Below are 25833 nucleotides of genomic sequence, written 5' to 3'. Positions count from 1 at the left end.
AAATTTAACTTTGTAATCGAACGGACCGTTCTAGGCACATTGAATTGCAAATACCATTATAGTAACACTATCTCAACATAATCCAATAGAATCACCGTGCTATCCCAACAATCAGTCGTCGAAGGTACATAATTAACCGAACGACAAAAGTTCTCGAGGGAAACCCTTCCTCTTCTGGCGATCATTCGAAAATAAGGGACCCAATCGAAGGGATGCTTCTCGCCGCGTTGCTCCAGCCGCAAACAAATACTCGATATTAATCGTATCCCTTTGATTCGTTAGATTCAACGATCCGCGGTGAAATCTCTTTCATCGAGGCTTGAATAGCTCGCGAAGAAGAAGAAGATGGCCGGACGGTTATGAAAGGATTGAAAGTCCTGAATGGGCTCGTATGAAGAGCGCGGAGAAGATCAAACAGAGAGGGCCTGGGCTCGTCAAAGGCACAAGAAGGACGATGAAAGGCGAAATGATAGGGGGCAAGGAAATAGGAACGATCATTTATGTATCACGCTTGAAACTCGCGTGAAACGAGGACCTTCGCCTCCCCTGCCGTTCTTTTATTTTTTCCCTCTTTCAACCCGTACCGGTGCATCTCTTCCCGCCTTTCACCCCTCGAACGACTTGTTGACATTGTCTCGCCTATAGCAGAAGCGAGATGTTGATTAAACGCCGCGGAAACTACGGCCTCTGTACGGACGAACTGCACAAGGAACACGTTTATTTCGCTGCATCCTCGTTCGCCTTCGCATTCAACCCTTGATCTTAGAGACTTTCGTTTACACGCGCCCCCTTTGTACAGCCGGCCACTGGCTGATGAGTCCCTCGCAAAGGGGCTCTTCTTCTTGCGAGATCGTGCGCGAACGTGCCAGAACAATTAAGAGAAACCGTACCACTCGTGGGTAGAAACAGAATTTCGCGACACCGCGTAAATCGCGCCAAACGATCCATCGATTAACGAATGGAAGAGAGATCGCTAACGATCGTGAATACTCTGGCGAAGTGAATCTTCTGTCGATGCTTTGCCACGCAAACCCAAGTAAAATCCATCGAAGTAAATTTCTATGAACTGCACACTCGCAAACGATTGTAAAATCGACTGCGTAAATAATTCAGGAAATGACATATAACCAGACTCTCTCCCGAAAGAAGGAGCAAGGTAAAAAGAGTAAAGGAACGGAATTGCGCGAACCCAGGGAGCAGAAGTTAGCTCGCGGACCCGGAAGTCCATCATTCACCGGTACTCATCCGCGCTGGGTATTCGCAGCGACTGGTGCACACATTCGAGCCGCTTATACACGCACACGCGGAGTCATCGAAGAAAAAAAGGTCGCGTAAATACAGGTGAGAAAGGAAGGACGCAGAGAAGAGGGTGGAGCCGCGCGACCCCGCCATTCAGAGGGGAATTCATTATTAAGCAGCTCTTAAAGATCGTCTTACGGAGAACGGTCCGCGTGATCCCTTTGGCGAGCATAGAAAAAAAAAAAAGGGGACGAAAGGGACACCGACGTTCTCTCGCCTCCTGGAAGAACCAGGCGAACGAAGCGCCTATTTTCATCTCTTTCAACCCCCTGTTTTTCAGGCCACTCCTATTCATACTGTTATGAACGGGAGTCGAATAACTGGCCCGTGAATATTTAATTCTCAATCAGACGGCCTACGTACGTGCACGCGCATCGTCAAACGACGTCGGAATGGAAAAACGGAAACCAGGGTTGACGGTGGTTCTCTGTTCGCTCGTCTCTGGTCTGCCATCTACGTCACCGTGATTATTCTCAGACCTCTTTTTTTCCACCTTTATCGTGGCCCCATGTATCAGTGTCCCAGTGGTATTGTGTACCCAAGTCGCGTCGGATGAATGGTCCAGTTGACTAACCGACGCGACGTACTAGGCGATTCTTTTTAAACCGCGGGGTAATTAGCCCTGTCCTAGCCAATCTCTTTTGCTACTGCGGGTTATGCATCGAACGATCGTGTCCTGTACGTAGGACTCTCAATCACGATCAAAATGCATCACGAACGTCTCACGATCGCAGTCTAGTCGCAGCGAAACGAAGATTTTATGCGATCGGAATGCACGAGGGAAAATAACTAATTATTGTGATTTTTAAGGAACATTGACGAAGGTTAATTTGCGTGAGTGATTAGAGTTATGTTGTTAGAGACGAGGCAACGACGATATTTTGTTTACCAGTAATTATCGAGTAATTGGTCGCATGAAACCCGAGGCGCTACAGTGGTACAAATCGAGCATTGATCAGACGTCGAGAGGCGAAGTATTGAGCTAAGCTACTTGCAACTGTCGAACTTTTAATTCAACGAGTTTCGATGCACGTATTGGTGATTACTTTTTGCAGATTTGGTAACATTTTGAATACCAAAACATGTGAATCTTACCATCGCTTGAAGCATTAAATAAAAATATGAAAATATCGGATGTAAATATTCAATTACAATTCCTGTTTCACGCGGAACCTTGCTCTGTAAATCGTTGCCAGGCTTTTCATAAAACCGAATGCTTGAAACGCATATAAAATGGGCGAACCGAGTAAATCCGTTAAGAGCTCGCGCGATTTTTAATTAGTGAAAATATGTCTTTCCGTCGTTGAAACGCAGAAAACGAGATTAAATGTGTAATATTAATAACGTTGGAACGGATACAGGTTCCAAAATTGTGTACGTCCGTACCGTATCGTATTTCCGTGGAGCTAAGTTCAGATTTTACGTTTATTATGCGAATGTATAATACAGTACAGCTGAAACGGTGAAATGGAAATGAAATTTTCTGTCCTGTATCCCTTCAATGAGCTTTTCCCGGTATAGAGTATTTATATAAGCTCAATTATAAGCGATGCATTGGATCAAAATGAATTTTAAAGTTTAAAGCGTACATATATACAGGGCGAGGCAGCAACTATTAGCACCCCAAATATCTTCGAAACTATAAGTTTCACAGAAATTTTTGCAGATACAAAATTGCACAGTACAAAGGGGCCCATCCATTCGAAAATATGCATCCATTGCAGGTATCCATCATCGCGGAAAGTCACTAATTAATCGCCTCCACCAAGGAAACCGATGTTTAACACCCGGTACCGCGACACAAGCTAACGAGCCCTTCATCACTTACGAAAGTAAGGCAATTAAAAAATTCAACTACTTATTCGCGCTACTTGAACAGCACCTGAACATGTTTTAACCGCTGCACTACATGCGAGCCAATCGAGAAATTTCTATTGTACGAAGAAAGGGATCAATTCTACAAATAAAAATACCTGTCCGCTATGTTTATACGACCTAATGTCATCACCAATAATTTACAACTAATGATCGTTTCTATTCACCAATTAATAGGTAACATCGATCGCGTCGAATACATCAAAGCACCCAGAGTGTGCTTTCCTCCCAAAACCGCATTACGAATTATTCCAATAATTAAGGCAACATCGCAAGCGAAGCGTGGTTAGAATTTCGAGAATTGTGTTGAGTCTGAATCGAAACATACTCGATACGTATGACTTAAATTTACTTGCTTAATTGTGCGCGTATTTCGATATCGATTCGAAATAACAGTTCGAGTCGCGTATACCACACTTTCTGATTGGTTCACTGTACTCTGATCATCTTCCATTTAATATTCTCCCATAAACGCTTTCACAGAGTTAACAGTATCATCCATTTTAACTCGATGTTTATTGCACATGTAGAAATTCTACCACACATTACCATGTCATCACTAATATTATACGCACATTCATATTTTTGCATTTAAATAGACATCCACAGAAATGGAATTTAAATGGAGATTTATTTCGCCCTATAAATATTATAAGGCAAATTTTACCTTCCACGTGTTCCGTACAGTTTTACATATGATGCGCGTTCTACAAATTTTTTACTTACTTAACTTCCTGATGAATGTATAAACATTTCCAGTCTACACATTACGTATGAAAATTTGCATCTGCAAAATTTATCGCGATGAATGCATTAGACGACGTACTGAAAATGGCACACAAAGTGCCATTGTCGGCGATTATTTACACCATCGTCCTAAACTCATATTTAAGCTTAAAAAATGAAATTCCATTAAAAGTGTTTAACTTCTTCACGAGACAAAGAAATCGAAGGAAAATTATAATTTTACTTTTATACTATCTATCTAATTCGTATTGGAGGAAGAGAAGATGCAAGCTTATTGCTACTAACGGCGTTTTATAATATCTCGTATCACGAAAGGACTCATTATATCACGGGTAACGATGCTGTAGAAATAATTACGAGTTTGGCTGGACGAATGGCCGAAAGATCGATGCCAGGCGAAAGTTTCATCAGTACGGAACGTATAGATTATGGCGCACGATTTATCATCCTCATAAAGGGGATCGTCTGACGCCAAATGTATCGTTGTTTGAATATCAAACTCTTTGTTCGACGTTTAAGGGGGTGCGAGAGTAACGTAATATGGGGGATACTTTGGCGAAAATTTTACGCCATATTTTATGCGATACGATAAAAGAGATATAATAAATTCGTATACCGATAAATTATTGCTATTCGCGCGCACAAATAACGATATTGCAGAGAAAGAGAAATCTATTTCCGAACCGCACGCTTTGCAATTAAAAAGAAACATTTTTCCCTACTGTATAATTACTTACACTTGTTATTTAATGTTTTCAATGTATTTCTTCATATTTAGTTCCCCTCTCATTAAGAATCGTATACAGTACGTAAAGCTGAAACGCATTTACACGATATTTCTCGCAACTGTAACGAGTGCTACCCACGTTATTGCATCTAAAATTTACGCGTTTGTTAACACAACGAGTGTAATTCGATATTTATGCAGCTAACCCGAGGACCGTGTAATTATGGCTAAGGAAAATATTAAATTTGTCACCATCCTGTAACTTTCCCCACGCTGCGTAACCTACAATTAAAAAAATTTTTCCTTAACGAGATACAAAACTTACGTCTTTAAATTAAAGTCCCTAGGTATGTTTCTCGAACTTTTAATAGTTAATTTAGTGGAAGTTCATAGACGTTAACAAGTGTCTCGTTTAAATAAACATGAACCAGAAGATCCAGAAATAATTCAAGTCAAAATCAATACTAAACTAATGAAGCTAACATTAAATCTTAAATAATACTCCTCTAAAATATAAAAAAATTAAGTTTCCTATCGCAAACTGTTCGAGACATACCTAGGGACTTGTCCTACCGTGATACCTCTATCGGTTCCAGTAGTAGAAGACTGCAAAGCGCGGGCTGAAACTCGCGGGACACTGAATGGCGCGGTCGGCCGAATTCTTGGAAGCAGTGTGACCCACTTATTCTATTGGAAATGCGTACAACGACACTACATGGTAATGGTAAAAAGACGCTGACTCAGTCACCGATCAGCTCAGTTGCGGTAGGTCAACTTGTGCGACCGCAACAGAGGTATAACGCTAAGACGGTGAAGTTACGCGTCGCTCTAAACGGGAATATCTCACCACACGTAGCAGTCTCAGATGTAAATGCGCTTCACAAGCAAACGAGTATATATACCTTACAAATGTTCACCAAAACGCAATCTATTGTTCCCATGACAATGGAAAATCATGAACAGTCACAACCTTCCCTCCCCATAGAGGGAACAAGAAAAAAACTCTCTACATGTATGATTGCAAAGGCATAAAAGTGGTTGAAAATCGTGAAATCGACAAGACTATCGGTGATAAATGAATTATTGAAAGTCCATGCGCATCGCCCTCGGCATAAATTAAAACGGTCGATCGCCGTTCGGCTCACGTATCTCGATTAACCGGTATTAGGAGCCGTGGAATTTAATACCGACTTGGACCGTTTAATGCGACGCGACCGCAGGAGTCGATGGAAAAAGATCAAAAGCTCGCGCAACGGATATGAGAATCTCTATCTCGGTCTCTCTTATCATCGATGGAAGAATGGCGGAAAATAATATGGTTATCGAGCATTCCGTGGATCTGGAACAGCCATGGAGCACGAGGCGAACGGCTCGTCAAGGTGGAGCGGCTCTTCTCTACGTGGAACGTGTCCCGGAACAAAGGGGATGTTTCCCGGCAAATGGGGTGACGAGCGCACTACGAAGCGTAATACGCCGTGCAAAATCGAGACAGAGAAGGGCGGGGTGCGGAGGGATGAGTTAAGGAGGGCAAAGAGGGGCGTGTGGAGGAGAACCTTATACGATAGAGCTTGCTGATACGGTTAATACCACGCGACACCGTGGAATGCGATTTTCCTCGACGACGAGAAGCCCGAGAAACAGCTATCTGGAAAGCGACGAGGACGTAAGAGGCAAAGACGAACGGATAACTCGATAGCTACAGGAGCAACGACGCCTGCAACCGGGCCGGCCGGGCGCGAATTATTCGACGGCGGCTTAATCCGCGTAATTGTCGCGAACGATCTCGTATTTTCCGCGATGCTCCATTTGAACGCGATGCTACCTTTGTTTCGTTCCGGAATCGGGGTGATATGGCCGCGAAGCGCCAAGCGTTTGATGCACTTCGCGCTGATGATTAAATGGAAGTTGGGCAAGGAAGTTGGGACGCGTAAATTTGTGTCTACCGAGTTACGCGAGATCTTAGAACTGTAGCTGGTAAGATGTACAATGTAAGTTTCGAGGTGGAATGTATCGATCGTCGACCAAATAAAAGAAGCTTCCGATAGAAGATACAATTCTATTTTTAAGACAATTATTAAAGAAACAACGGGACAATTACACGCAAAACGCTGTTCCCCCGCCATTGACCGAGGATTGGCTTGTGCAATGAAAATTCAATATTTCCCCGCTAAACAGTAATTTATGCAAGCCTATAGAATGGCGTTGTGCCCGGCATAATGTATTAATGCCAATAAGTGAACACCTATGCTGGTAACACCTGTAACGGTCGCTAAATAATTTCACTTCGCCGTTGGAACAACGTGGGATTTCAATTGATCCTGAAATCGATTACTAACCCAATGAATTTTTGCCTTGCGTACCTTCGGCAATTATTTTCACAGCTCTCTTTTAAATAATTCAATCGTAAATGAGATACGATTCAAGCTAAATTAGAATAATAACTCTAAAATTAATATTAATTAGAATATTAATTTATAATTCATGAGCAATTACTTTTGGAATTTCTTTGACTATTATATCGATACGATTAATATCAATTTCTCTGATGAAGTAGCTTTCTGTTTAATGCTACTCTACTCACAAAATCACCTATTGAATACATTAGCAGGGGAAATTTCGACAAAACACGTAGCGCGAGGAAATTTAGCAGAATCAAATAATACTTCAACGATTTTCAACAGAGAACGTCCAATCGAGAACCGGGTAACCACCTATAACTCGCGTGGCCATAAAAAGTACGTAGGTCAAGGGGTTAATTGCGTAGCGGCGCGTCGAAAGTAGTAGTAGCAGACACAATTTACATGGCATCGCGTTGACATTCCGTCGAGGTGGCCACCTGTTGTGGTGACATGCGCCGACCCAAGTGACGACTATGCTCTCCCTGCCTATTCGTGCTCGTCAAACAAACCCGTTTGCACAGTGTTAATTAACCGTTTCAACGTTCTCCGTCATCATCTGAATCGCGCACCGATGGGAGAACGATTGCCCTTGAAAAAAAAAAAAAAGCGACTCGATGGGTCCCAACGCGAGCCTAGCCGTATGGAATTATTTGCCTTTATAATTGATCGACCAGGGAAACCCAGCGCGAATGGGCCAATTTATATGTTTCCTGGATCCGTTACGAATACCTTCCGTTGTCCCGCGTTCAGGTTGTATAAAACGCGACCACGGGGCACACAGAGGCCAATAGGAGACCGGCCAGGTTGCCGCCACGGCTATGATTAATCGATTTTAGCTTGCCGCTAACGACTTCGGAACGCGGCCAAGTGCCAGTGCTGGCTTCAACCCTTCCGGGACAGGTAAGGGGCATGTGTACGTGTTACGGAACGTGTTTGTACCGGCCTCGGGCGTGAGATAAAAATTGATGGAAGTAACACCGTTCCTTGTTGGTGTGATTTTTTTTTTTTATTTTCCGGTGGTACCTACTATGTGGATCGTATGTTCTCCAAATTGACGAGACTGACAATTTTGCTTTGCAACGAATACCTTCTATTATTCAGGATGAATCAATAAAAACTGCTAGTTTGAGTACCCAAATGTCCATAAATGACTGATACCTCTTTAACAAAGGCGAATTAAAAACTATGTCTAAATGTGTGCGAATGGATATGCGTGGACGAGAAGAGTGTTTGGAAGGAAATAAGTGGAGTGACTGCGTGCGACTGGGTTCGAGGGGCCGAGGTGCGAAAGAAGAGTGTTTTGAACCGAGCTACAGGACCTGGCGACAGGACTGAGAATGATAAGGATGGTGTGGATGTGACCGCGAGCGTCTGTGGAATAGATGCATGAGGAATGCATGGGCAACAAGGTGAATCTGAGGAGCGGAAGTAGTCAGCGTTTAGCGGGCAGCGATAGGGTAAAGATCAGAGTATTTAGCACGCAGTGATTAAGTAAAGCGCGAAATAGAGTTCTAAAGTACGAAGTATTTCGTACAGACGTATCTCCCACGAAACAGTAATCACATCTTTATTAAACAACTGTACAGAGTACAAAAACGAGCTGCGTCGATTCCTCTCGATTATAGCTGTTCGAGCAAAAAGAAGGAACGCTGAAAACACGATCCCAATTCCATTTTACAAACGAAACCCCAAATAAGCTGTCCCGTTTAGTCGTGTTTTCCAATATTGGACCCTTTTTCAGTCAACCACGTGGACTCAATGACAGACAAACCGCGGAGATAACATCTCCCGGTGGCTACAATCTCCGTGAACAATATTAACGGTGGCTTGCTGCTGTGTAACGTCGAGGAAGGATGTATAGAGACCGGCTGCTTCGAGCTCACCTACACAGACGTACAATCCAATTACTCCTAAATTCTCGTTACCCAGTCGCCGTTTGAGAAAACTTACTTAAACTGCGCCTTATACTACGGAGAAACTTGTTTAAGCTTTAAATTCCCGGCATGACAACAAAATAACGCCCCTCGCACCCTTGAACCCTTTCGTTTAAAAACTCCTCCGTTAATCTCGCACCGTCAAGTTTTTCGTCTTACTGCGATCTTGCTCCCTTTTACCGGAAGAAATCGAATGTAGTCGTCTGACGTGTAATCAAATTACCTCCTGAGATAAATACTGCATATGAATTTTCCAAATATCTCGTTCCAATGAATTAATAGACCTTTAGAATAAATTGACACCCTACATGCTAGAGCAAAAACAAGTTGTAAAATTTTCCACAGAAAAACGTCTTTACTAAAACTTTAACTGAACGAAATTAAAACACAAGAAGTCATCGATTTCCCTAAGCTTGCAAAACTTCAACACTCTATCAGATCCTCGGAAACTCGACACTAAATCAACACTAACAGAACTCAAAACAAAGTATTTATCACAACTCTCTACACTTTTAAGTATCGAATTATGTTTTTCAAGTGCACTTGTACACTGGCATAGTACGTGTGACAAAACATGGAATCGCTTTGAGACGGTCATTCGAACGAGAGCAGTTACAGATAAAAATCGACGATCGCGGAAATGGATAAAGGGAAACCCAAAAATGAAATAAAAGGGCGGGGATGGAATGTACTCACAGTTACGTATGTCTGGTCCCTCTGCAATTCGGCGAGATTATCGTAGAGGCCCTCGAGGAGCGCTTTCCTGAGTTGCTCGGTATTCGTCCCGCAGCTGGCCTTCTCCAAATTCGCACGTTCCGCCAATGCGGCTAGCTGCTGTCTCACCTCGGCGGCGTACTCCAGATTCCTGTGATGCAGAAAGTTCTCGTGGCACCAGACCTTCTTCTGCTTCGTGCCGGTGTACGCGCGGAAAACGTTCAGAAACGTGACGTGGTCTCCCTCGGGTGAGGCGAATCTGGAACGAACGAAACAAGCGTAACAAGGTACAAGGTATCGATCACATCACGGGCAGATCTGTTTGACGTTTGAGGGAACACACGGCCCCTGCTCCACATTCGCGCCGGCCATGTATACTTTTATTTTTCTTTTTTTTTCTTTATAGACACACGGTTTTTTAAACCCCCGTTGTTTTGCAACGTTCAGTATGTATGTATTCGTAACGTATGAATTGTGAATTCGGCTGTGAACTATAGTACGGACAAAAATAAGCCAAAAACTAATGGATAAACCCTGCAGTATCGTCCGAAGATTGATTTTTCGAGGAAAAAACGAGTTTTGAACGGGCTGAATAATTCAGTATGAGAACACTGAGAAGTGCAATATTAAAAAAAGGATCGAGATCATGAAAAATCGATCAAAGTGATACCTCGATCTAGCAACGTAAGCTTGCTGCCTTTTCGCGGGTGGATCGGTGAAGATAGACTCTCCTGACAGTATAGCAACAACCGTGAGGGCTTCTTCGAGGCACTGATGCTCCACCGATGCAAGAATCACCTTGGTGAACCGAGGATCCAATGGAAATAAGGACATTGTCCTACCGAGGGTAGTCAGCTGCGGCGGAGAACCTGTTCGCGCGAAAATGAAATGAAAAAATTTTATTTGATATGGTAATACCGTATGGCAACGTTTTGCTGGACTAGAAATTGCAGGAAAAATAACGATTCCGAGTCATTTCGATTCAACTCTTACTTATGTCAAGTTTAGGTGGTTTTTCTTTAATTAAACTTTGATAATCGTGTTCTGTAATTTTTTAATTCATTTACCCACATCCCCTATGACTCAAATAAGTTTCCTACTCGAATATAAAGCAACGTTATTTGTTGACGAATTATACCCTTCCAGACAACATAAGCGTCAACGAATAAAATTGCAGTGATTTTCACTTCAGATAGACGCGATGCAGTTTACGATAACAACCAACGTGTGAGATATGAAATATTGCAGCTCTAAAAAGAAATAAAGTGAGAGAACGTATTGTTTGTACGGACGGGGATATATTTTCTCCGCCGAGCCGATGTCGCTATTTGAATTTCAAAAATCTTTTCGGAAGTTCGCGGCAAAACAAACTTGCCACTTGACAGTTGGTCTTATTTTCAATTGAATGCACTCGACGAGTTGTGAGAAGTAGCTAATGAACCATGCAAGTAACGCTATATTTTATTTTGTATTGTTTTACTAATTTTTCATATTTTTATTTTTTGGTCAGATAGAAGTTGGATAAAAATAATTGTAAATGATAGCCACTTTTATTCAATTTCAACAATTGACAAGGTAAAATGATCGAACAACCGCAAAATCTAATAAATTGAAATCCCACTGCACCGAACCAATCCATCAATGCTCCTTCTATCTACAGTTTTCAGGGCTGATATAAAATTGAATCCGTATTGTTCGACTTTAGTCGTCAAAAATTAATTCTCAAACGCAAAACAAATTGAATTTACAAAATCCAACAAACTGTTTCAAAGGAAAGAAATCTTTCTATAATTCGGACAACTTAATTAGTGAAACAATTTGATTTAACACACGGGAAACTCAAAGTTAAATCTGGGCGCAGAAGCTTAATTGACCAAGCTAGTTACTCTTCCTAAATTCCAGTGCAGAACCTTGTAACTTTATGTTTAATTTTCGGATGTTGGGCTTCACACGTAACGTAGAATACCACCATTTATCAAACTAAATAAACTGCAAGTGAATATTGCTTCTGGAATACTAAGTGCACCGGACGTAAAGTTTAATTTATGAGTTACTCGTATAACCTACATCCAGCTGGCATTATTCAAATTATCATTCATATTTAACCTACTTACTACAATATTATCCTTCCAAGAAGGACAGAATCACATAATAATTAATACCTTTCGCTTCAAACGGACATGAAGATCTAAACCATGGTTCAGCTCACAAAGAGAAACATGGTCAAACGACCAGAACAACCCGGTCTAGGTTTCAATCTACAGTTTCTTTCGTTCTACAAAGAATGACACTCACCCTTAACAGCGCCCAACTTCTCCAAACAAGTCACCGCGACCTCGACAGCCTCCTTCGGCGGTTTGTCCATAAAATCAAAGGTGGTGATATCAACTCCGATGGCAAGCAGCTGGAGGGCTACTCCCGCGAGGGAACATCTTTGTATCTCCGGGACTGGCATCTCCTTCATCCTCTCGAACTCCTCCTTGGTGTAGGTTCTGTAACACTTGCCAGGCGATTCCCGGCCAGCCCTGCCTGTTCTCTGCCACGCCTGTGCCTTTGAGACTTTCTCCACCCTGAGCACATCCAATCCGGTTGTCGGGTGATGAGTTCTCGCTTTGACCACCCCGGTGTCGATCACGTGTCGAATTCCTGTGTAATTTCATCGGGAAATCACTGCGCGTCTCCAGAAACGACCCAACGTCCCTGCCGGGCCCACCCGCGAATGTAATCACGAAAACGCGGCCAAGTAATCATGTCTGTCGCGAAACGAGTGTACCAGCCGTTCAGCTGGTGGTATTAGCAGATTGCGCCGCCCGCGGAAAATGAAATTGGTCCTTCTGACAAACAATTTGCGAATTAACCGGTTATGAAATGATATCCTGTGCCAAACGAAAGGGAACTCTTTCTTTCGCCGACTCTGTATCTAATTACTCATCTTAGATGAGATCTACCATTTATTCTTCCTCCGATGTCGCCAATAACAGGTCGCAAAGGAACGAAAAACGACGAAACCGGTTTTTCGCGATTTAACAAAATAAAAAAAGGCGATATTAAATACTGCCGCGTGAGAATTTAATTTCCAATATGTTCATACTATACAGTTAGCCCTTATTATTAAATGTATACGATGAAACCGCAATTTGAATAGAAAATAAACTAAGTGAACAATTAGGAATAACACAAAAATGTATCTCTCTGTATCTCACTCTCCACTAATGAGATTAAAGAGGAAAAACGCAGGAACGTGAATTACTTTGTTCGTTAAGTTAATTTATACTCACCACCAATGGTAACGGAAGTTTCAGCCACGTTCGTCGATAAAACGAGCTTCCTTAGTCCTGGAGGGGATGGTTTAAAGGCTTCCAATTGTTGATGCGTTGGCAAAGCCGAATACAATGGAAAGACCTTCAACGGTGGATAGCCCTGTCCGTCCAGTTGTTTAGCTACTTGTCTCGCGCTCACAACCGCGGCCTCTATTTCTTCCTGGCCGGTTAAGAAAACTAGAATATCCTCACTGAAGCAAAAAAACAGAAAAATTCAGGAAATTGTCTGTTTGTCCTTTCGACCCAGTTTCCCGAGTTTCGTATCTAAACTAACTCTCCTCTAATCTAATAAAAGTAACGATATGCAAACACATAGAGATCTTCCAATTGATTTACTTGATTGGAAAAAACATTTTTTGTCATCCTATTGCAAGATAATCAATTGAAAAATCATAGGAAATATGTAGAAATTAATGGACTATTTATGGTATCACATTATACAGGAGGATTGCAATTAAATTTGAAACGAGAACAAAATACGATCGCGATATGAAAGCGGCTTGTTTCATTTGAACATAGTATCGTGCGTTAGAATTTTCATAAATGGGTAACTATCGTTATTATGACAATTGATCTTTTGTATTTTCAACGCGCGCAAATACGAAGGATGAATAATTAATAATTTAATATAGATTAATACAGGTTGAATGATTAAGCAGAAATTTTGCACTATAGAAAATGTGTACGTGTCTGTATATCGATTAGTATTTTCCGTCCCTCTCAAAGGAGAAGAAAAAATAGTAATCTACTAAATAACAAAATATGATACCTACTTAGCAGGGTTATCACGATGAATCTGAAAGGCGGTAACAAGTGCGGAAAACGCATAATCCTCCTGCGTCTTGACAGCGTGATAAATCTTCACTGGATGCTGACGACCCTCTAAGTACACGGCTGGTGCTTGGAAGTACTTGGCGAATTTATCGACGTCCATCGTCGCCGACATCACGAGCAACTTCAACGGGGGCAGATTCTTAAGTTTACGCAAATTCTGCGCCCTTCTCGCGACGCCAAGCAACACGTCGGTCTGCACCGACCGTTCGTGAGCTTCGTCAAGAATCACCACCGAGTAATCCGACAGAATCTCGTCGGTCATCGCCTCGCGAACCATCATTCCGTCGGTCAGGTATTTGATTCTAGTCTGGGAGGAGGTCACATCCTCGAAACGCACGCAATAACCGACCAATTTCCCTGGTTCCACCCCTTGTTCTTGGGCAACCCTCCGCGCCACGCTTACCGCGGCCACTCTACGCGGCTGAGTGATACCGATGCAACCAAAAGCTCCTGCAATCCCCGAAGAAAGAAGCAATTGTGGAATTTGCGTGGTCTTCCCGCAACCCGTTTCGCCGATTATGATGAGGGTACTGTTCCTGCGAATCTCTTCGAGTAGTCTGAAATGACCATACAAAGGGGCTTGTTACTTGGATGAAACGAACGAAATGTTAGGTTTAATGAAATATGCCTCGTCACGGTGCTTGTCTCTCACAAAAACAGTATAAAAGTTAATTCATTTAAAGGAAAGCACACATTATTATAATGATCGTTGTAATTGAGAGCATCAAAGTTTTGCGAGGAAATAAATAGGGTTATAAATTGCTGTAGACTGCAATTGATTCTTGTTCACTGAGAAATAAATAAGCCATGAACGATTCGAATTTATACAAATTAAAAACGAACGTAATGAAACTTAGTAGTGTAATTATTAGTCATTTATAAATTAATAAAAGTAAAGCAAAGTTTTCTTACCATTTCAAACTGTTCATGACCCTTCGTGCACTGTGTTGTACAAGTTAACGATAATAAAATGTTTAATTAAAATGTGAGGAACTATATATAATTTAAAAAAATAATATTTGGAAATATCTAATTCTTTTCAATTATTTGGATGATTCTAAATCTATATATTGATTAATAACGTGTAAATGCACGATTTAAGTAGTACTAAAGGAGCTGTAGTATAATCTATAGCTTGGCGCTAGTACGAGTTGAAAGTTGGAACTATATTTCAAATAGTTTCAACCGGTCCACCATGACGAATGGTCGCGTGATATTAAATGCGTTGTGTTCAAGCCATAAATTCACCATTATCGCAATCACCTTACAGGTACACTTGACAATTCATTAATTCTACAGTCATTTGTTATCCGTATTGTTCGATTTTCGCAGAATATTAAAAGCCAACTTATCAAAATTTATCTATCGAAATTTAGTATGGTGATCAAACGTACAATATTCGTAAATTGTTTGTTCTTCATATGCTTCAATATTCTAATACTTGTAGTTAACAATGAAAGTGCTTGTCTGCGTAAACTTTTGTTAATGCACAGCAGGGAATATAATTTAGAATATCTCAAGTAACGGCAAGCTGATTCATTCAATACGTTTGATTTCATTTGCAACAGTTTTCTATTGTCGCCATATTGATAATCGATCGAACTCTCTAACTTTGTTTCTACAAATAATACAAACGGAGAGAACTACATGTATTTGTATCTTGAAATATTCATAAATACCCCTGATTTTCTTCATATTCACAGAGAATTATAAAAATTCTTCTAAATTAGAACATTTGCAACCGACTTGGACTATTTTATAGCAAATATTGTACGTTCTACAAATAGTTATTTAATCTCCCTTAAATGTTTTCCATCGTATAATCTAGCCCTAGATAATAATATATTTTACGATACAATTAGGTAATACATAATATTACATAGTACATTAACATTGCAAGATTTTAACAATTATTTGAAATCCTTTTCAGTGCGCGGGTTTTTTATTCCATACGGTGCTGCTATCTGTACAACAAGCAAGCAAGTTATCAACTTTGGCACAGTCGATGATTCTCCATTTTGTTTCACGATACTCTACATGCACGTATAGAAGAAATTACTCACAGCAAAGGATAATGGCAGAAACCAGCCGAGACACGAAAAACAGTAATGCAGAACTAACCGCTTACGAAGCCTGTAGACTGGTAATGATTTCCTTTGTTGTTGTAAAGTAATGTTCCCTTTATCCACGTTTTCTGTCTGAACGTTTTGTTGACTGTCCTCGTGCTTTTGGATTTTGCTCGGACTCTCGTTAAACACGACAGTATTAGGTCGTTTGGGTGCTAATTTCGAGAAACTCGAAGTACCCATAACACTGTATTTAGAATCTGCATTGTCGTGAACACCCATATCGTCAAAAATTAAAGTAAAAATGACACGAACAGTAAACGTGTATACGGGCACGCACGTGTTGCTCACTACAGCTGTGTATAAATAAGCGTCTTGACAGGACGTAGCCAATGGCGTAGCTCCGCTGTGTAATCCATTGTCAGATCGTACGTTGATCGTTTTTTCTTTCAAACTATTAGTACAGTCACCAACGCTGATTTTATTTAAACAGAAAATATACTTTGCACATTTTTACTTATTAAATATTTATAACTTTGATTTCGCAAACGAAAGACATACTATACATATAAGGAGAAGACAACACAATAAACGCTAATTTTATACTTATAGCATAAAACATATAGTCATCATTTTTTAAAGTATCATATACGATTATGGTTTTGCATATACAAAATTTTTGTCCAAAAAGTACTAAAAAACATCCATTGTTTAATACATTTTATTGTAGTATAGTTTGTAACATAAGGGAGTTAATAGATTTGTATTTTTATTTAGTCTTACGTGTATATAATAACTGAATATTCAATTCTTATAAAAAAATTGTACAATGTAGTGCATACTAAATTAATGTTAATAGGTATAAAAGAGAGCAATGCAATGCAATTCACGTGACTTTTGCTTTAACTACATATGATTAAATCTACATGTTAGAATTCATTAGATATAGATTTTAAGAAAGTAATTAAAGACCTTTAAATGTGTGTTCTTTTAAAGAAGAGGTAGAAAATAATTAATGATTTTTTTTATGTTATAAAAATCATTATGATTCACAAAGTTATATTATTATTAAAATTGAAAGTTACAATGAATACCAGAAATAAATGACTTGCATCTCTAACATTTGTTAACAATTGACAGATTAATTAAGTAATAAAAGATTTACTTGTCAATTTATCAAAAATGTATCATAGTTGGCATCAAACAGAGTAATTAAGAAAAATTATCACAGATCAATGCTGTGTAAGAGGAAGACACAGTGAGCAAATCCTTTTAACAATTTTTGAACAATCATAGCTATTTATATTTAAAATTTGTCTCTAATTAAAATCCATCATCGTAAAGGCCGATGAATTGGTGCCTTTGTGTTAGGTGGTACCTACAATACAAAAGCAAACATATAAATTATATTCTGTTAATTAATCGTTTGTATGATAAAACATTACCATTCCTCCAATTCGATATAAATAACGATTTCTGATGTTAATATCGGATTGTGTTTGTAAGAGATCGTCGGTCGATAAATCGGAAGTAGATTCTGGAGCCAATAATTTCTCCCTTTCGAGACGTTCTGGTGTTGGACGAGTTTGTTCATACTTTTCTCTCTGACCTGGTGTCATATTCAAATAACCACCAGTAGTCGTTATATCCGACACCCAAATTGCAACAGAGGTTATCAAGGAAACTGTTTAAACAATGATAGTTATAAATTGTTGTATAAACATCTATATTATTAATATTATAATATAGAAAAGAAAAACATACTCCATAGCCAACCCAAGAAAAACATCTCAAGCATAAAGTATCCACCCTTGTCAACAATAATACCGGTTACAATCGAAACTATGGCTAAACCTAGATTTTGTACAGCCTGTGCACTGGAAACAAAGGATTTTTAGTGTTAGAAACAAAAACCTCACTACATTATGTTGGAAGGAATGTATTGAGCTTTACTTACATTCCATAAGCAGTACCAAGCTGATATTCTGGTGTAACAAGAGCAATCAAAGGCCATAAACTACTAGCAAGCATAGAGTATGCCAACCCCATAAGAATCATACACACGTAAGGGTTCACATAAGTGAATGCGAGCAATCCGTGAGCGACTATAGTTGCAAGAATACTGATGAACACCCAAGAAACGTTCTTCCCAGTTCTATCAACGAGATAGCCCAAGATAGGAGACGCAATAGCAGATATAGAATACACGAGAGAATTAACTGTATTCGCATTCGTTGGCTCGAACTCGTATTTCCGTTCGAAAAATACTCTAAGGAAAAATATTATATAACATGAAAGACAGTTATGTGAAATATAAAATTATGATCATTTCTTCTTATTCATACTTACTTTCCTAAGGCGATGAACGGGAATATCGCCACGTAATAAGCAATGCAAATGAAAGCAACCAACCAAAATATTGGCTTAAAGTCTTTAACATCTGTTAGGCTAACGACCTCGGGTTCTTTTCCCTCTCCCCTTCTCAATAATCTTTCAGCACGCTTATCCATAAGACCCAACAAGCATGCACAGATCATAGAACCCACGCAGGTTAGAGCAGCAAGAAAGAGAACTATGCCAATACATTCTGGCCCTTTGTAATACTGAGATACGTAATTGTAAATTGGTTCCATTACTAAAAAGTTCACGGTTGATCCGACTCTGGCAAAACTCAGCTGCAAACCAAACACCATGTTCAGCTCCTTCCCTTTGAACCATAGAACGGCGTAACTGTTTTGAGCAACAGCCAGTGATTCTGCGCCAATGCTGCAAAAGATATAAAAAATAAATACTAAGCATTACTAATTAATGTTATGAGTACCTTACAAGAAGGAACATACCCAAAAACAAAGCGTCCAAGCATCATCACCCAAAATGCATTAACTAATGCCCCAGTTGCAAAAATGATCTGACCAACCATAGTTAATCCCATGTATATAATTGTTCCTAGAGGTATACCGAACACGCTGTCTAGTAAAAATCCGCCAATGAAACAGAGAATCACATTTGGCCACGAGTAAATGGAGTACAATAGAACGAATTTACTAGTTGACATCTGCAAGTCAACTTTAAAATTATCTTGCAAAGCGCCAGGGTTGTCGAAACAGAAGTACGAACCTGCGAACAGAAACATTTCATTCGATTAATTGGCGCACCGGATAAAGTTGTGCTGTCGCGTGATAAGCGAATCATCTTAGAGAGGTCTATGACCGGATCGTTTAAAGTTTAAGAAGATACTCAAAGGAGCGCACGAACGTGATTCGTATATAATTCGAATTCACGTATCCACGATCTATATTATTTTTAAAAATGAATTCTAAGATCGTATTAAACATATTAATTGATGGAAGCAAGAAATTTCCAGTGCAAAACAGTTGACACATCATGGATTATACAGCTTATCACGAGACATTATGCAAAACGGGCGAACATAACATGTCTTACACAACACTTACGGATTGTACGGGTAAATGTGAACGTAAATTTGTGTTATCCTCCTCATTACTTAAAGAAGTAACGGAGAAAAATTAAGACATATTTATGTTAAAGTTTTAAATTGGGCAGATTTGTGAAACATTCGAGATAAAATTACATTTTCACGCATCACTCGAAGATGAGTAACGCGTTTATCAGGAGTATGCATATAGAGTGTAATTATTTCACATACCTTGAACATGTTTACTTCCTTTGTTTTAAATCAATCTTTTTTTACTAATTTCGAATTAATAACACATAAATTGTTTTTTACTAAAAAGTTAAACGTTTGTAAAATTTATACAAATTGCAGAAAAAATTAAGTGAATAACAAGCACGTAAAAATTATAGCTATTTCGTTTGTTAACATTATTGTAATAACAAAAAATATATAATAATTTTGCAAAATTTTCTAAAGTCATTAGTATACTTCAATAAACATATAATGTAAACACTAAATGTTCATGCAGACTTTAATAGAAGTCTTATATGTGTCATCAAATTTAGTAAAAAGGAACTAATTGCGTCCAACAGTTTCAATAATTTTCTGAAGAACTAAATAAAAATTTTTAATATAATTCAAAATGTTCTTCATTCAAAATAGTACGAATTAAAATGATTTTTACGAGATCGTAATATGTAGAAATAAAAAGACGCTCGAATATAAACAATGGTTACACGGTCATTACATTATAAAATTAACATTGCAATCATAATCGTACCAAAGCCTAATAAACACATCAGGGCCAGTCCGAGACATCTGTATGGTAGCTTTTTAGGACTACAAAATCCTTGCAAAGCGATCTCATCGTCGATCCTGTCAAGAGTAATCTCTGGATTTTCTAATATGCCACCTTCCATTGTTACGTCGTGTTTGTGGTGATATTTTAATGTTTACAAGTGTCTGGCATAGCCACAGGTGCCCCAAATTGCAGACGTTCACTCGGGTCCACCGTAACAATCATCACACATCGATAAAATACGTATAAGCTTCAATCCCTCTTTAAAATGGCACAGCTGCGATTTAATATAAGAGAAACGAGAGTATCGTAATCCGAGATCAGCTTGTGAACCCAGCTGATTAACTAACTTGAACAAGTTAGGTGCGCTGCCAGTCGTGTCATTGCTTATCTGTCAATCACATGCGTCACGCAAGCAACTTAACGTAGGCTGCGAAACTATCGAGTACCAAAGTACCGACACGAAAATCTCTATCCACCCGAATGGATACTAAACATGAAATTGTTGCCAACAGCTTGACCCTTCTTCATCACTGGTCTTCAGTCTGTGGCGCCCCCATTAAAAACACTAGCGAAGCTAAGTCGATAAATAGAAAACAGCTGCGAAGGAACTAACCGTATATGTTGATTTTTGCGAATTTATTTGAGAAACATAACTTATAGAATGTCCATAGTAGTTACTTAACAGTAAGCGTATATTATGTGATAATTATCTTAGATCTAGAGACCGAGATATGAAAAGTGGGGTACTTTGAGAAATTTCTCTCGGCTCATTAAGAAGCAACTTCTTCCGTTGCGCCTTCGAACTCGAGCTTCACTTGACACTCGTCCGGTAGTCCTTCAACATCCACTTCCGATTCTGGCGCGTTTAACATGTTTAGCGTCACCTCTGCCGACTTTCCCATTAATCCTTGATTCCCAGATTGTTGCTTCGATACTTGCTGTTGAACGACTGCCGATTGCGACGACTGTTGAGAAAGCATTTGTTGCCTGATGGGCACGCCGGCTTCTTCAAAGGCTTTCTTTTTCAACGTCGTACGAATTTGAGAGCTAAAAATCGAATTAACCGGTTAATATCGGATCAAGACTGACGCAGAGAAATTGAGGAACAACCGTGGGCTCGATGCAGCCTTGTTAACTTACACCGTTCGCCCCTTGATGTGTTCACTTATTTTGTTCAAGTCTTCACTGAAGGTCTTTACCGAGTGACGGAGCATCTCAATTTCCTCGTCAGTCCATTTACTACAGATTAAGCGACACAAGGAGTTATGTAAAAGTACAGCCAGCAATTTTTGTATAAAAGCAATATTGATGCAACTGTTCATAATCATTTTGCGAATGATATTAAAACGCAACGAAAATTTCGAATATTTTTTTACCTACATGCAATTGCGCGAGTAAAACGTGATACATACGAAAACAGTATTTGCCCTCTTTTTACGTAATATAATCTATAAAGAAAGAAGAGTCGTACCATGTTCGTATAATTAAAAAAAAAACAATATTAAAGCAATAGATCATTTTCAAATATAAATTATTCACGCGTTCTAATTTGTATAAAGCTGTAGAGTTACGTATCTTATTGGTTAATAAGCAACACCACGTGACATTCTCCCGCGTTTATCTAACGTACATACTGTCATGTAAACTTAGCCGAAAGCGTTAAAAACATTGCTATTTATGACAAAAGCGATGGTATATCTTTCTCGTTCAATTACCCTGCCGGCGAGTCTGTCGTAGGGTGCAATTGCATGGTTAATTCTCCTAGTTTGTTGAATGCTGCACCGGCTGCGGTGAATATCTCACCAACCTAAAACAATTAAGATGCTAGTAAATATTTCAAACACATAATTAACAGTTGAACTCCACTTCCTGCGCGGATCGTCGAGCGTTGAAATTAACACAATTCACACCGATATACATCGAACTTGGATTCTGTCACGGAGGAGAAAAAAAAAGTTTTACTAGAAATGATCATAACCTAACCTTATGCCCGCTTACAGACTCCATTGCTAGAGTACTCGAGGGTAAAAGCACGTGACTCACGTAGAAAAAGGAAGACGAGCGGTGGGGGAGAACGACCGTTAAGTGTTATATGGCGGGAAACTGCCTAAAATCGGCGACAAAGGCCACCTTTTCGCTTACCTTGCTCGCAGAGTTCATGTCAGATTGTTGCGGCCGTACCTCGCCATCAGCCGAACAAATGTTCGTACGGTATTGCCATCTCGCGTCGTTCTCAGAATCGTTTCCTTTAAACAATTATAACCTCTACTTGTCCGCATTATTTACTCTTTCCCCTCTCTTTTCCGATTATTACGTCACCCTGTAGAGGGTTGACGAAGGACATTTCGTTCTTGATACACAAAAAATTTGACTCGATTTTTTCCACAAGTTATATCGAAGCATACGTACATATAAACAGTATCCAAATCGATGATCCGAAGGTATGACTCACATACTGGTATGTTTTGCAATGATCGCACGATCATTTCAATCATTTTAGAAACAGAGTTTATATATCTATCAAGATTTTAACTATAGAACGTTTGAATAATATATTACCGACATTCATCATAATCTATTCGCAATTATGAAATCCAAAGAATGTACAAGAAGATAAAATTTATTTATCAAGTATTTATTTGTATAAAATGGAAATTTATAATGCGCACGAAGGGAATCTCTGTAACTCTATTAATTTCTAAATGGCTGACACCTATAATAAAGAAAATGCATTATCCCTCGCAACTTCATCTCCGCACGTGCCACACTTAGGCTTCCAAACATTACTTCAACAGTCGCCATTAATATTCCCAACAGTGTGCAGGCAAAAGAAAAATCGTCGCTCTCTCATTAGACGTCGATTAACGTACGGAAATGCGTCAATCTCAGGAGTGGTTGCTCACGTCCTCGCATAAATTAATAGCCTCCGCTTCCACTCGTTATCTTCGGTAACTGCAACTCTTCGAAAGTGACAAAATTCAGTCAATATACGTTCGATGTGGGTTACTGGATCGCCAGTGAATTTCAACGTCTTCAGCAAAGGAAAGTCTTCGCCCTTCGACCGTCTTAGCCTTCTGGAGGCGTTCCTGTAACACTTCCAGAGTTGTGGCTCGATCACGATCATGTTCGCGATCGAGCATGCCTTTCGTAGAAATTCCACTAGCCCATCGTCCCCGTGGTTCAAGTGGATCCACATGGTAACGGAGAAACAGAACACGACGTCGAAGCGTGACTTCTCGAGCCGACGAAGGTGCTCGTCCAGTGTCCGGTTACGATCCTCGGCCAGAAAATCGAGGCATTCAAAAACGATACGATCCGGTCGCGGATTACGTTCCCGTGCACGCTCGATTAAGATCGGATCGAGGTCCACGCCGAGCAGGCAGATCTCCTTCGGCTGATCGGCCGATAAAGCGTTCTCGAGGAAGTCGTGCAACACGAATGTCAAGTCCTGAAATCATTAATACGATTTGCAACGTTCACGCGACGTCTTTGCTCACGGAACTGTTCCTTCTTGGTTTCTTTCCGCGTCCGTTTCGAGTTACTCTGAAAAAATTTACTTTGCACAACCGATCTGAATGGTAGTACCCGAGTAACATTAAAGGTTCATTGAGAAAGCCTGTTTAACGTTCTTTGAAACAGCAAGTATATGGGTGTACGCATGTAACTAGGTCTTGGAAAGTTAAATATAATGAAATGAGGAAATAATTATAGCCAGCAAATAGGGAAGAGTTCCCGGAAGGGGCGAAATTTCGAGCGATCGCCGAAAAGAGACTAATACAGACTAAATTTAGACTTGTTAGACGCTTGTCGTTTGTAATTTCGGATCACGGTCGACTCATCCTATTTCGTCTGACAGCTGTTTCAGTCTTACCCCGGCGTTACAGCCGACGTCTAGGCCTACGTATTTCCGGTCCGGATGGGCCGACCGCCACACGCCACACGGAAGTTGTCGCACGCGCTCTTCCGCAGGATGGAATTGGTAATAATTCATGAAGTTCCCGTGCCTACTAGCGCCCGGATCCGTCTTATCTTCCTGTCTTTCCTTACACGGTGATCGAGAACCGTCCCCCGACATTTTGGAAAATCTGGAACACGGTGAGTCATCCCACAGCTATCATCTATTGCAACTTATCAAATATTACGAGATGCTTCTGATATGGGTCAACTAAAAGGTTGGAAAAACTATTAGGTTAATGGTTCAGCGGAATTTGAATCCTAATCATTTAGATAACGAACTTTATTTTGTATACTAAAAGTTCTTTGATCAAAGAGCATCGTTTGCAATCCGCATATATACATTCACGCGTGTGCATATTCTAAGATTACTTCGAAAGAAAAATCACGGTTTTACTTTATCTCGCGTACGAAGACGTTCAACTTTCTCTCCGGCGAAGAAAGGCAAATGAGAGTTTCAATCCTATCTCGCAGAGCACATAAATTGTATCTAATTAAGTTAAATTATTATGTAGATATTTATAAATATAACGAACTCAGTCTTCAATAGAGTGAGAGATAAAAACCTGCTAAGATATTAAGCACATTAAGACATCAAATCGATTGGTTGCTGTGAAACGTAACGAACGGTTCATCGTCGACCGCTATCGAAACTTCATTTTCCTTGTAACTGTGCCTATCAGCAAAAGGAGCAACGGAGATATTTAGTCCGTTCGCAATAATGACTTCAGCCGCCGTGCAGACGGCGATTTCGCAAATGTTCGCAAGCATCGGTAAAAACAATGAACAACTAACCGCAAGCCGTCTATAAATACATGATAAACGTTGATAGCAAAGAAGGAATGGGGGTCAGAGACGTTGTAAGAGCGGAAGGATCGAGGAGATAATTCGCCGGTGTCCGCGACCCAAATAAATGCAGCCTTCGATCGACGTGCTCGCGCTCGGCCACGGGGAAGGCCTGAGAAATCGATGATGCATTGTCTTGCCACTCGCGGAGAAACTCACTTTCGTGCTGATGTTACTTGAAATATTTCTGTCGCGGATTAACGTTTTGCCCATCCGACGATAGTAGAACCGACGTTCATCTAAGTGTTCCTTCAATAGTTACTTCTTTCTCGCGACTTTAACTTTTGGACACCAAAGGCCCACTAATTTCATGGCCAGCAAAATTTACAACAATCTACTGGAAATGAATTGCTTTTTTCTAAAGTTCTCTCTAATAATAGCGCGTTTACGAATAATTTATAAAATAAAACAAAGAGCCACCTTATGAAACCCGAAAATCGAAAATAAGATTGCTCCCAAGAACAAAACCACGGTATTCGAAAGGACTAGTCAAGTTCCGGAAATTTCGGATGAGCCAAGGCTGACCATGAAACGTATAAAGATCAGGTAACCAGAGGATCGGGTGGTGGAGTAGCACGAGCCCTTCTCCACGGAGCCCTTTATTTCTGTTTCTCTCCCTGGCTCGCAGTCGATGGCATAAGGTAGTCGAGAGAGAAAGGGAAATAAAGATTGAAAAAAGAGAGGACCAGGAACGGAATAACTTACAGAGGCAGGTGCTGGGTATATCCACCGTACCGGTCCAAGAACACAAGGTTCATTCTCCACGGGCCCTGCTCGCGGCAATTTCCTCTTTCTTCGGCAGATGTGCCTGCAGGCCGATGCAGAGGCACGCAGGCACGAGATAACCGGGATCACGAAGGATACCTTAGAACAGGCAAGCTGCTAGGGAGTATCGAGTCTC

General features: G+C 40.2%; 4 protein-coding genes across 13 annotated transcripts in view; all 4 read right to left on the bottom strand.

Annotated features, from left to right (window-relative positions):
* Window positions 1–8590: 8590 nt before the first annotated feature.
* Ath (ATP-dependent RNA helicase DHX33) lies at window positions 8591–16297 on the bottom strand. Its single transcript, XM_076895789.1, has 7 exons — window positions 15971–16297; window positions 13789–14406; window positions 12974–13206; window positions 11991–12341; window positions 10366–10564; window positions 9678–9954; window positions 8591–8930 (listed from the first exon to the last, which is right to left on the bottom strand). The coding sequence occupies exons 1-7, from the start codon at window positions 16195–16197 to the stop codon at window positions 8754–8756; spliced, it is 2082 nt and encodes a 693-aa protein (XP_076751904.1). The 5' UTR covers window positions 16198–16297; the 3' UTR covers window positions 8591–8753.
* A 556-nt stretch (window positions 16298–16853) lies between these two features.
* On the bottom strand, window positions 16854–20549 carry LOC143424015 (lysosomal dipeptide transporter MFSD1). Its single transcript, XM_076895807.1, has 7 exons — window positions 20112–20549; window positions 18756–19032; window positions 18265–18681; window positions 17873–18184; window positions 17680–17792; window positions 17361–17599; window positions 16854–17293 (listed from the first exon to the last, which is right to left on the bottom strand). Exons 1-7 carry the CDS (start codon window positions 20248–20250, stop codon window positions 17249–17251), a joined length of 1542 nt encoding a protein of 513 aa, XP_076751922.1. The 5' UTR covers window positions 20251–20549; the 3' UTR covers window positions 16854–17248.
* Window positions 20550–20749: 200 nt separating this feature from the next.
* LOC143424020 (BPTF-associated chromatin complex component 1) lies at window positions 20750–22529 on the bottom strand. Of its 2 annotated transcripts, XM_076895821.1 has the most exons (4): window positions 22275–22526; window positions 21848–21939; window positions 21273–21371; window positions 20750–21179 (listed from the first exon to the last, which is right to left on the bottom strand). In XM_076895821.1, exons 1-4 carry the CDS (start codon window positions 22290–22292, stop codon window positions 20903–20905), a joined length of 486 nt encoding a protein of 161 aa, XP_076751936.1. In that variant the 5' UTR covers window positions 22293–22526; the 3' UTR covers window positions 20750–20902. The 2 variants fall into 2 exon arrangements, with proteins under 2 accessions (XP_076751936.1, XP_076751937.1); XM_076895822.1 differs by lacking the exon at window positions 21273–21371 and having other exon boundaries at window positions 22275–22529.
* Window positions 22530–22794: 265 nt separating this feature from the next.
* The window catches only part of LOC143424017 (putative RNA methyltransferase CG11342), a 29041-nt gene continuing 26002 nt past the window's right edge, over window positions 22795–25833 (bottom strand). For all 9 annotated transcript variants that reach the window (XM_076895816.1, XM_076895812.1, XM_076895811.1 and 6 more), the window contains 2 exons: window positions 24004–24217; window positions 22795–23580 (listed from right to left, as the gene is read on the bottom strand). In XM_076895816.1, the coding sequence (XP_076751931.1) occupies window positions 23032–23580; window positions 24004–24207 (753 nt within the window). In that variant the 5' untranslated portion in view covers window positions 24208–24217 and the 3' untranslated portion in view covers window positions 22795–23031. The remainder of the gene's footprint in view (window positions 23581–24003; window positions 24218–25833) is intronic.

This window comes from Xylocopa sonorina, chromosome 5 (assembly GCF_050948175.1).
Source record: "Xylocopa sonorina isolate GNS202 chromosome 5, iyXylSono1_principal, whole genome shotgun sequence".
Taxonomy (NCBI): domain Eukaryota; kingdom Metazoa; phylum Arthropoda; class Insecta; order Hymenoptera; family Apidae; genus Xylocopa; species Xylocopa sonorina.
The sequence above is the reverse complement of the archived record's forward strand: the minus strand, read 5'-3'. Positions and strand labels throughout refer to the sequence as shown.